This window comes from Hibiscus syriacus, unplaced genomic scaffold (assembly GCF_006381635.1).
Source record: "Hibiscus syriacus cultivar Baekdansim isolate YM2019G1 unplaced genomic scaffold, ASM638163v2 tig00112503_pilon, whole genome shotgun sequence".
NCBI lineage: Eukaryota > Viridiplantae > Streptophyta > Magnoliopsida > Malvales > Malvaceae > Hibiscus > Hibiscus syriacus.
This window is the reverse complement of record NW_024063349.1, coordinates 887,732-899,821: the sequence shown is the minus strand read 5'-3', so window position 1 is coordinate 899,821 and position 12,090 is coordinate 887,732. Positions and strand designations below refer to the sequence as shown.

General features: G+C 34.4%; 3 protein-coding genes and 1 pseudogene across 4 annotated transcripts; 3 read left to right on the top strand and 1 right to left on the bottom strand.

Annotated features, from left to right (window-relative positions):
* The first annotated feature begins 209 nt into the window (after positions 1-209).
* LOC120180894 (auxin-responsive protein SAUR32-like) lies at positions 210-5,668 on the top strand. Of its 2 annotated transcripts, none has more exons than XR_005521716.1 (3): positions 210-508; positions 3,794-3,884; positions 5,488-5,668. XR_005521716.1 is itself a non-coding variant. In XM_039186176.1 (3 exons), exons 1-3 carry the CDS (start codon positions 303-305, stop codon positions 5,607-5,609), a joined length of 417 nt encoding a protein of 138 aa, XP_039042107.1. In that variant the 5' UTR covers positions 210-302; the 3' UTR covers positions 5,610-5,668. The 2 variants fall into 2 exon arrangements, 1 of the variants encoding a protein (XP_039042107.1); XM_039186176.1 differs by having other exon boundaries at positions 3,794-3,868; positions 5,474-5,668.
* On the top strand, positions 2,169-2,657 carry LOC120180897 (auxin-responsive protein SAUR50-like). Its single transcript, XM_039186178.1, has one exon. It carries the CDS (start codon positions 2,213-2,215, stop codon positions 2,591-2,593), a length of 381 nt encoding a protein of 126 aa, XP_039042109.1. The 5' UTR covers positions 2,169-2,212; the 3' UTR covers positions 2,594-2,657.
* Positions 5,669-7,773: 2,105 nt separating the features above from the next.
* LOC120180896 (auxin-responsive protein SAUR32-like) lies at positions 7,774-8,451 on the top strand. Its single transcript, XM_039186177.1, has one exon. It carries the CDS (start codon positions 7,913-7,915, stop codon positions 8,318-8,320), a length of 408 nt encoding a protein of 135 aa, XP_039042108.1. The 5' UTR covers positions 7,774-7,912; the 3' UTR covers positions 8,321-8,451.
* Positions 8,452-8,625: 174 nt separating this feature from the next.
* LOC120180901 lies at positions 8,626-11,436 on the bottom strand (annotated as a pseudogene).
* Positions 11,437-12,090: the final 654 nt, after the last annotated feature.

Sequence of the window (12,090 nt, the reverse complement as noted above, 5' to 3'; positions counted from 1 at the left end):
TCTGTAGAATCATTAGTTGAAGAAACGCTTTAAGGTTTTATCATGAAGAGTCACTAAACGTAGTCCCCTTTTATCTGCAATATCCTGAAGATAAGGCGAATTCAAGAAGAAGAAAAAAAGCTTTGAAAATGAATTTTCACGATGAGAACAGTATAAACCTTTGTGGCTCCACGGCATTACTTAAAAAATCTTTTCCAATGTGTGTTTACAAACCAGTATAAATACCTTCAAGTCTGGTACAAAAATGGTGTGGAGATTTCAAAGAAACTCATAAATTTACATAGAGCTTGTCAATCAAGAACATGGCAGAAAGCAAAAGAGGTTTAATGATGTTCCTCCCTTTCTTTGAGAAACTACGAAAGCGTTTCTCGAGTTTGGCATACGGCTCATCTCCCACGGTCGACCAGTCCAGATTCGACGACGACATGAGTGTCGCTAAAGCAGTGCCAGCTGATGTTAAAGAAGGGTGTTTTGCTGTCCGTACAGGGGAGGGAAAAGAAGCACAAAGGTTTATTATTGAATTATTAACAAACCCGGAATTCCAAAGCCTACTCGATCAGTCTCGGGATGAATATGGATCCCACCAGAAAGGATTTCTTTCTCTCCCTTGTCACCCCTCATCAACTAGAGGAGATTCTTGAACACAGCAGAGAAAACAACGTTGAAAGTTGGGATATATGTAATGCTACCATAATAGAAAGCTACCAGGAGGACAAATAAAAGATGTCTTGTAAGATTTGAGTTTTTGTACGAGGGAAAATGTCTTGCTTGGTTCTCAGATTTGTTAAATTTCAGTAGTGCTATGCTGTTGCGTTAGTCGTCATCGTTTTTCTTGTCGAGTCCTTTCGCAATGTATCGTCTTGTTCAGTTGACAAACTCTGTAGAACTTTAGTGTGCAATGTCAAGTTATCTTGTATGATTAATATCAAGTTATGTTAGCCCGTGAAATTCAAAACGTGAGCTTTGTTTCTTTAACTTTGCCTTCAAGTTAGCACGTAACTTTCCATTTTCTAGGCTGAAACCTTGCAACTGCTATGTTAAACCCTAAAGCTGAATGGGGCATGTTTGCTAAAACTTAGGAATATCATGTAAGAAAAGACCATAGATACTCATAGTGTCATTTCAAACCTACAAACCAGACGCAACTGTTCTTTGAATGATTCGAGACGCTACTGTTTACGGTCCCATGTACTAACAACATTCATTTTCTTTGTCTACCAACCATCAGACAAGACAACCTTAGCAAATTGTACGCAGTAGTACAACACGGTGAAAATTTCTAACTTTTATGCAGTATTTGTGTAATTCAATTATTGGATTCTTATGACTTCACTGAACTCTTGTCTTTCGAAAGAAATCTGAGGGCACGTTCCATAAGCAGCAAAAACCCTCGGCTCCAACAAAATATTGATCAAATAAATCAGTTACTTGAAAAGTGCAAATAACAAGAAAGAGTTTATTGAAAAAAGACTACTTACTGTAAACTAGGTGGCCTTTCTGGGTTTTCTTTCTCTTCGATTTATTTACATATCATATAAGAAAAAGTAGATTATTAAGAGCTTATAGGTAACTATTACTTCAATTCATATTCTAAGAGCCCAAGACCAAGTTTTGTGTGTTAAAATCAGTTCTGCTACCTGCTGTAATTAAATTAAATTAAATTAATATTTTTATTTTGTAATCAAACAGTTCTGTTTTATAATTTTCCCCATTATTTTTGGTTGTTAACAAGCTCAAATCATCATTTAGCATATCTGTATGTCTGCAATGTTGATCTTTTTGGCTTCGTCCACAAAACCAAAGTATGTAAATGTTTTTCGTTCTGTAAAAAGATGAGATCTGCTTCCCATGATATTATGTTGTATGTACTCAATGGTTATTACAATTCATCAAACTCTAGGTTGTAAAAAACTGTCTGAAATTTTGAATCAAAAACTAATACGTACAAAGCTTTCAGCTAAGAAATCAAATACCTCCATTATTTTCCGTGTTTGAAAGGTATTTTCCGTGTCCTAGAAGGGTGTCAATGATTAATTGCATTGAATGATGCTTGGTAGCAAGTTGCAAACCATACTGTCCCTGGGAAAGTTCACCTATTATAGTTTCCACCTTCTTTAATCTGCTATAAATTTCTTTCAGAGGTCTGCAACTTCATCACAAAACAAAATTCTAATAAGTTTCTAAGTTCCAATACTCCAAACCAGATAGTGAAATGTCTGTGGCGTTTCAGAAGTGGAGAAAACGCCATGCAAGGCTTATGATGCTTAGACTTTTAACCAAAAAGCTGCTAAGTCTCATCTTGGTGTTACCATCACCAAGGACGGATCACAATGTTTTCGAGTTCGATGAAGATTTAGAAGAACCAACTATGGTCCCAAGAGATGTGAAGGAAGGGCATTTTGCAGTTATTTCTGTCAAAGGTGGAGAAAAAAAGAGGTTTATCTTGGACCTAAGGAATCTGAGAAACCCAGAATTCTTGGAGCTGTTAGAGCAGGCTAAAGAAGAATATGGATTCCAAAAGGAAGGAGTCCTTGTCTTCCCTTGTCAACCAGAAGAATTGCAGAAGATTTTAAAAGGCAGCACAACATCTTGATGTATACATAATTGCTGGTTTCTTGGTGCAATTATGCATAATGTTAAACTATTACTGTACTCTGGAATAGATAGCCATTCGGTTAATGATTCTTCTTCTTAGTATTAGCTGATTGCTTTACTATTATCATCTTGAATCATCACTATTCAAATGCTAAACAAACTCGATGTAATATTCTTAATCCTTTTAGAATTTGTAAGAGAACTTGTTGCTAAAGAAGATTCTGTAACATTTTTTATGTTAATAACAATGTAAGTTTCTTGAAAGATTTGTTTGATTCTGGCTCTAATATTGAAAGAAGTTCAATAAAAACGGTTTCTAATTTGTAAGTTGAAAAAATAACCAAATCAAAATCAATATGAAAATAGAATACACGCAAGAGACGAGATTTAACGTATTTAACTTTGTCTATCTCCACAAATTATAAGAACAATAATCAACTAGAGATCACGAAGAGTATAAATACATGATATCTCATGTATCCCATAACTCAATATATCAAAATTCGATGTATCCCACCATCAACTTGTTGGTCTATTGGGATAAGGCACTAGATCCCTTAAGCAACGTCAGGGGTTTGAATCTTGACATTTACAAATGGAGCAAATTAGGTTGGGAGGGTCACCCTTACCTTTGTAGTGTTCAATGATAGCTCTGGCCTCATGAAGGAGTTCAAATTTTTATATAATTTAGACTTTTTTTGTATTTCTATTAATAATCTGTTTTCGTTTCCTAAAATTTTATAAGTTCACCCTCAACATAAAATTTTGTGTCTGTCCCTTCTGGAAGAGATGGTGCAACTGTCTAGGCCTCAAAGTCAGGCGTTCTTATCCAATTACATCCACTTATCTGTAGGTTGTAGCAGAGCTGAAAATTTGACTGCAGATTCTTGGTAGATGCATGGGAGGGCCTAGTATCTAATATGAGAAAAGGAATCACCTACAAAATGGTCCTATCCTCTTTTCCTTGTGGAACTCTATGAATCGAATAATGCATGCATTCCTACATAACAAACATTGAGATTATTGCAGAAACAAAAACTAAATACATTTAAACAAGCCCCGTTCTGTAACTTCTAGTTTTCTACGTATCAGAAAACAAAGTTTTGATTAAGACCTTTATTCACAATGCATGTTCAAATTATTACTACCAAGAAACACTGAATATAGTCTGTTCAATGAAGGGAAAAGAAATGCAGAGGTTTGTCATTGAATTAGACCACTTAACAAATCCTGAATTTCTAAGTCTACTCGATCAAGCTTGGGAAGAATATGGATTCCAGCAGAAATGGGTTCTTTCTCTCCCTTATCAACCTCTTGAACTGCAGGAGATTCTAGAACACAGAAATTTGGGATATATGTAATGCTACAACACTAGAAAGCTACTAGGAAGACAAACAAATAAAAGATTTCTTGTGATCTTTTCGAGTTCTTATTCGACTGAACATATTTTTCTTGGATCTCAGATTTGTGGATTTTCATCCCTTAAAGTTTTTGCAAAGTTGGTAATTACTTTTTAAATGCATATTATAATCATATTAAGCAATGCTAAACAAACTTAATAGTGATGTACCATTCTTGATCTATGTATGAGAAAGTGAAAGGGGAAAAAAGCACCAAACTGGATAGCTGTGAATAGACTATATGCTTTGCCTTAATACTACTTATAAATTTTGCAGAAACATAAGCCATTAAGAAAAGGGTTCCATGTATTTGATCATTCAATTTGCAGAAAAGATGTTGCTGCTAAAGAAGATTCTGTAACATTAGTTATATTAATTACGATGTAAGTTTCTTAACAGGCTTTGTTTGAGTTCAACTCTAATATTGAAAAGGTTAAATAAAAATCATTTCAAAACCATTGTTCAAGCTGTCAATACAGATTGTATGTAGCAGATATGCTTCAAACTGTATACATGCAACCTCAAATCAATTTCTAGTTGGCCATTTTGCCAGCAGTTTCTACTCCGTGAAACACCAATGTCCAATATTAGGGGAAGTGCTTCATTGCTTTATGTGCAATGTCATCAAAAAGGGAGAAAAAAAAAACAACAATGTACAATTCATTATGCACTTTAGTCCCACAAGCTCCAATAAGGTAGTGAAAGTGAGATTAACTCATTACCAGATCAGTATTCCGTGTCTGTTAATCCGTGTAACCAAGTGACATAGTCAAGTTAGTATGCAGTAAGTGACAATGGAATTTTGAAAACATGGACAAAGTCACATGACAAGTTGAGTGATGCAGAGACCTTGGAATTTAATGATGTAGATAAATCAAGAGAATTCGAGCTCCTTTCATTCTCTATGGTCCCATGTTTTCATATATAATTCCATTATTTTTGTTGTTGTTTCTCATCAGATAACAGTAGCTACTTCTTCATATTATCCAGTTACATCATACTTCTTTTCGTTGAACTCTATGAATCGAATCATGCATGCATTCCTGTATAGAAAACACAGAGAGAATCGCAGAAGCAAGAGAATCAAATACTACTGTGAATTAACAATGCATGTTAAGGAGGAATATGAACTTCTAGCTTCAGCTTAAAGTTTCTCTGATAGCTCAAGCGTGAAAGGTACTTGAAAGATGTCCAAACTATATATGCAAGTGGAATAATACTAAATCAATCAATTTATGTTTAACATCGGTAAATTTAGTTCCACTTTATCTGCAATATCCTGTGGAAAGACAACCATCCCAAATTCGATGCAGACATGAGTGTCGGTAAAGCAGTACCGGGTGATGTTAAGGAAGGATTTTTAACTGTCTTTGCAGTGGAAAAGAAACGCAGAGGTTTGTTATTGAATTAGAGTATTAGACCACTTAACAAATCCTGAATTTCAAAAGTCTGATCGATCAAGCTTGGGAAGAATATAAATTCCAGCAGAAAGGGGTTCTTTCTCTCCCTTGTCGACCTCGTGAACTGCAGGAGATTCTAGAATACAGCAAAGGGCAAAATGCGTGCACTGAAAGTTGGACCGCAAGTAATGACACAATACTAGAAAGCTACTAGGAATACAAATAAAATATTTCTTGCAATTTTTTTTGAGTTCTTGTTCAGCTCAATATATATTACTTGGATCTCAGGTTTGTAAATTTTCATTAATGCAAACCCCTTAAAGATTTTGCAGAGTTGGTAATTATTTTTTTCATGGATATTATATCATATGAAGGTCTCTTTCTTTTGCCTTACCTTCAACCTGAATTTATGTGTTTTATTTAAGCCTGAGCTAACTTCAACGTTTAAAGAGGAAAAATGAAACACAGCATTAACAAATCAATTGGCAGCGAAAGAAGTTACTGCTGAACATTCTTGGAAACATTTTTCATTGCATAAGTTACCATGTAACTTTCTATTTTCTAGACTGAAAATACTGGAACTGCAGTTTTCATAAGAGTTAGCGTCATCTTACAAAACAAAAATGAAAAACATTACTACAATTTTTCCCTGTTAAAGAGAAAATGGCTTGTGGAAATGCAACTCTCCCTCGTGAGAAAATGCATCTAGTACGGTAAGAGGAAGGATCCCGAAACAGAAGGCACAACTTTGTTGGCCTCCGATGCCGGCATTCTTTTCCAGTTACATCCTCTTATCCGTGGCAGGGCTTAAAATCTAGGTGTCTACAAATTGGCCCTATCCAGCTATCCTCTTGTACAGCTGTATGAGTCAAGTCAAGTCATGCATGCATACATATATAACAAACATCGAGAGAATTGCAAACAAGTGCTAATTAGAGACCTTTATTAACAATCAATTTATGTTAATGGCCTACTACTACATCAGCCAATTTATGGCTCCACAGGGCTACGTAGATATTTCAATCACCTATTGGAAAAACAATGTAAATACTCTCCAAGTCTGGCATAAAGGAGCATTTATTTCAAAGTAACTCATAAATTTACAGGGAAGTTGTCTATCAAATTCAAGAACAAGGCAGGAAGAAAAAGAGGGTTGATGATATTCAAGAACCATGCCGAGTTAAGCTATGGTTGTTTCAAAGCTACAAAGCAGACGCTACTGTTTCATACTCTCAAAATTCCTCATCTGTTTCCCAACCATCAGACAAGACAACCGTAGCAGATTGTAGTCGTAGAACACGGTTAAAAAATCCACTTTTATGTATTATTTGTGCAATACAATTATTGGATTCTCTTGACTTCTTTCATATCTTGACTAGCGATAACGATGGAGAACGAATCTAAGGTACACAAACCTACTCGGTTGTCGGTTCCACAAATATTCAAGCACATCATTTACTTGAAAATTCCAACTTTATGGATTACTTGGTTTACAGATGGAATTCCCAGTGAAAATATTCTGATATACATCTTTGGCTTTCACTGATGATGAAATGACAATGCTTTACTCATTTCCATGACTTTTTTCTCACTTTCTGAATGTGTCAGCCATGACTAGTAATATCATATCTTTCTCATGGCGGTGTTTTTATTGAGTTGAACAAACTTGGAACGACTAGGGTTAATTTTAATTCATTAAATACGACAGTTATGCCGACATCCTATGAACCGACTCTATAACCTGTATTGGTTAAATTTATGATTGTTTAGAATTTAAAATGAATATTTTCATTCATTGATAATTGGTTCTAAGTTAATTCTTAATATAGTACAAATCCAAGTTCTACGATATTATCTTTTCCGATTTTCCTATGCATTATTTCTTCCTAGTTTATCACGGATAAGAATGAATATTCAATCAAGTTATATAATTTTTTAAATAAATCGCATTAATAAATCTTTAAATTTAATTATAAATATTTATAACATTATTATATTTTTCATTTTAATTTAAACAATTTTCTATAATCATATAAGATACACATATATTTCTTTATAATTTTTCATATATATATATATATATACACACACATAATGTAGAATTAAAAAACTCGACTTGAACTTACAAGTCATGTTATGAAATTATGAGTCAAATTAAGTTAAATCAAATCTTTTAGAGTTAAGTCAAGTTAAAAAAATATTTTTTTTTCTAATCGAGTTGGATTTTACACACCTTAATCACGGGCTGACATGTACTGCATGGTAAAAACACAGCTCAACGAGTCCAGCGAGGCCGAGTCACTGTTGCATGCATGATGCTACTGTATACCGCGTTTCAAAGGAGATCCACCAGTTTCCGAGAAAGCATGGAAAAATATATGTAGAATATCAAAGATGGCATTAAATGATAGTTTGGTTCCAACCATATGAAAATGTCCCCCATAATGTCTCTCAGAAATTTCACATATGCTTCCAATTTTTCCTTAATACCCCCTGTATAAATCTTTCTCTCTCAGGATGCACTATCGATCAATCACGAAAATCATCACATTTTTGGAGAAGTTTGTGCAAATGCAGAACTGGGAACAACACCATACAGGGCTTGTAATGGTTAGGCTTTGGATGAAAAAGGTAAAGAGATTCCTCACGGAGTTACCGACAAGAGTCCCTGATCGAAATGTCACCGAGTTCGACAAAGATGTTGAAGAAACAAAGATACCAAAGGATGTGAAAGAAGGGCATTTTGCAGTGATTGCAGTCAATGGTGGGAAATCAAAGAGGTTTATCTTGGAGCTGAGTTATCTGAGGAATCCAGCGTTTTTGATGTTATTAGAGCAAGCTAAAGAAGAATATGGATTCCAGCAAATGGGAGCTTTAACACTCCCTTGTCACCCTGAAGAGTTGCAGAAGATCTTAGAAGACTAAATAAAAAGAACTACTACTAGCCTCTAGGTGGAGTTTGATTATACTGTTTTCTGACAGGCTGTTTAAAGCTAATGTTATTTCTTTTCTCCTTTGATCTCGTGCTAATTTAAAAGAAAAAATGGTCCTAACAATTCAACCATGAAGACAGTTGTTGCTTTGACCTGCATGTAAAGTTCCACACTATTACAACTTCCACAGAAACATAAACATACACCAGAGTGTCGGTGTATTGATCTCTGTATTCATGCATTTGCCAATATTTATACATAATTCTGTATAAAATACAATAGGTGATTGACTTCATCCTCCGAGATTGTTAAATATACATCCAACAAGCCTAAGGATACTTACATGAGGACAAGATATGAGATTCTTAACATGGTTCATATATTGTTTCTAAGTTTCTAATGCTACACAAATTTCATTTCTTCAATTCAAAGTGACAAACATTGCATGGTTGGTAGAGAGAATGTCTGGATCAAGTAAAAAAGAGATCATGCTTGTAGTACTGATAGATTTCTATTTTACCTCGGAGCAATTGCTTGGCCCGACAGGTTCTCTTAAGCAATTGGATATTGCCATGACAGCAGCTTCAATAGATGCATCTTCCCCCTGTTCCAGCCGAAATATCTCGAAATTACTTTGCAGGGTAAAAAATGCATAAACTGAACATTTCACACGCAAACTGTCATTTATCCATAGATGAACAAGTAAACTTTACCTTCTCTTTCCAGTAAAACATATTTCTGTATTTCCCTGTCAAACGGCTCCAAAAGTTTCGGGGAATGTCTAAGTCAACAGTAGCCCCAACATTGAAATTTAATATATTGCCTGGACCAAGATCCATCTATAATTAAAAACACTCATAATCTCATATACCATATCACTGTCTAAGGACAATGCCATATCCAAATTTTTTACCAAATGTGGGATCAGCAACGAAAACTATAGTTCTATCATCTACTTGCCAAAAGTCTTTGATTGCCAACCCTGTAGCAATTTGAGAAGTAAATTTGAACTTTGCAAACGACTTCAAGAATTAAATTAAATTAAATTAAATAGAAATAACTTAAGTGTTGGGGAGAAAATCTTTTCTTTTTCAGTGAGGCCAATGACAGAAAATATAGTACTCATACCAGGCGTGTCAGGGTAATTTTGTCCTAAAACTCTCAACTTGAAGCCAGTATCCTTTTCTCCTGGGATTTAACAGTCCATCGTTAGTGTTAATCTGCCGTTCATAGAAGGCAGTAGCATTATTTGCCATTAGTTGTATTTGGTTCCACATCAAGGCTTTGGCTTGCTCTTTTTCCTTCCTTTTTGTTTTCTCAGCAATAGGCTAATATTATTAAAAGAAAATAAAAGAGGCATAAACACTTCCATAACGTTTACAACTCAAAATAGACTCCATCTTACGGCGTGAAACAAAATCATAAACAGGCAAATAGTCTGTATATCTTCAAAACAAATTCCTCGCATTTCTTCAAATTAGTTCTACTTGTTACTCCATGACTTCATAATCAATAAGAAAACGACGAATAAGGAAGTCATACTCAAGAAACTGTTTTCACCCCCTTTTTACGTTCCCTTATTAAGCTTAAAAACATGAGAGAGAAAACTATGTGGAATGAGGGTCAAAGCATGGAATTATGCATCAAACTAGATATGATCATTGGTCATTTAACATGGAAGGGGCTATGTACTCTATCAATATAAATTATCTCATGGAAAAATAAATCAACCAAAGTTTTTCAAGTACATTTGATATTGGAACATTTTCAACGCAGGGTTACATGCATGTGATGGTCAAATGTCATGTCCTTAAAAGACATGATTTTTAGTCAGTAAATATTTGCTTATATATAAAACTCCTGTCATGTTTGCAAGACACAAAGTTCATGCATGGAACAAACAAAGAAAGGCCTATAAGCAGAGATGGATCGAGTGGGGTGCTGGTGGTTGCAGTCGCACCCCTTGAAAATTTCAAATTCCCACATAGTTTAAATATTTTTTATATTTTCAATTGATGATCTAATTTCATATTGTACGCCTAAATTTATAATATAATTTCCTAAGTTTGCACTTGTCTAGCTTAAAATCATGCATTCCTCCCTGCATATAAGTTTTGCATCACCAAATCAGATAATTATTTTTTTTTACATTAGTAGGTTGATTTTATCAATGCAAAACATAATGATTCACTGAATTTCATTGCATTCTTGAGGTTTATATGCCTACAATACTTTTTCCAGGGGGAAGTGGAAATATTGAACGAAATCAAACCTGGCCATCAGAGAGGAAGCCTGCTACATCAATCACCGGAGTGAACTCTCTAGGAAGTAATTCAGGCTTGTTAACCCCAACTTTTGCCTCCGCCAATCCAACCCCTAAAACCATAGCTTCATAATTAAGCTCCATTTTGCATGAGTAAGCTAAAACAATACCAGAATAAAGAAAAACATCACAGCATTTGAAGGTTGCATGATGTAAAGATATAGCTCTTCGTACTTAAGAGCCACAATCAATATTACAATGAAAGCACCCAAGCCCGCATTCATTGCAGGCTAATTTGACTTGCCTGTTACGGATAATGTGAGGGCAATAGCACCAGATAATTCAGGCTTGTTAACCCCAACTTTTGCCTCCGCCAATCCAACCCCTAAAACCATAGCTTCATAATTAAGCTCCTTTTGCATGAGTAAGCTAAAACAATACCAGAATAAAGAAAACATCACCGCATTTGAAGGTTGCATGATGTAAGATATAGCTCTTCGTACTTAGACCACAATCATATTACAATGAAAGCACCCAAGCCCGCATTCATTGCAGGCTAATTTGACTTGCCTGTTACGGATAATGTGAGGGCAATAGCACCAGAGAAGACCCAGTTCAAGGACTTGACTCTAAAATCTTGGACCCAGTTTCGGAAACCGGTTGGGTTTAAGCTATGAGTGGTTGGCAGACAGAGACGAGAAGATGCTCTAATGGGCAGTGAAAAAGTAGGAATTGGAGTTGTTCTGAAACATGATGATGGGAATTGCGTAAACGCCATTGGAATTTTTTTTTTTTAAGTTTTTGCTGCTGTTGCAAGGATAGGATTTAAAGAAGTTTCTGTATAGTTCCTTGGGTCTCCACCAAGTGGTGAAGTACGTGTAAGCATTATAAACTGTGTGAATTCTGGAATTTATGAAGAAGATTAACCCAGATTTTTGTCTATCAAATCCCACGATTTCAACTTATCCTCCTAGGGCATGTTTGGAGTATATTATCAATATTATATTTTTTAGAGTATATTATTAGAAATGTCATTAACTCCTTTTTCATTAGGTATTGTTGGATTATCGATTTTTTAGACTAAAATACCCTTAATTTTTTTTTCAAAAAAATCATTCTTCTGTCATTGAATAATAAAAATTATACGAAGGTTAAATTATAAATCCATCCTTAAATTATTTTAGATTTACAAAAAAAATCTATAATTAAATTTTTGTATGAAGTTCAGAGGCTAAAATAAAATTTTACTATTTCATTAAACCTTTTTATATTTTTAATTTTGTAAAAACTATATATAAATTTTATGAATTTATTTTTTTAAAGAAAATACATAAATATTTTTCAACTTGATAAAAAATAAATATATAATAAGGACAATTTGGTCGAATATACATTTCAATAATATTTTATTCCTTTAACCAAACACGGTAATCTTACATTTCTTCTAAACCAACCAAACACAAAATACAACTTTCCCAATAATCATATTCCTTAGCAAT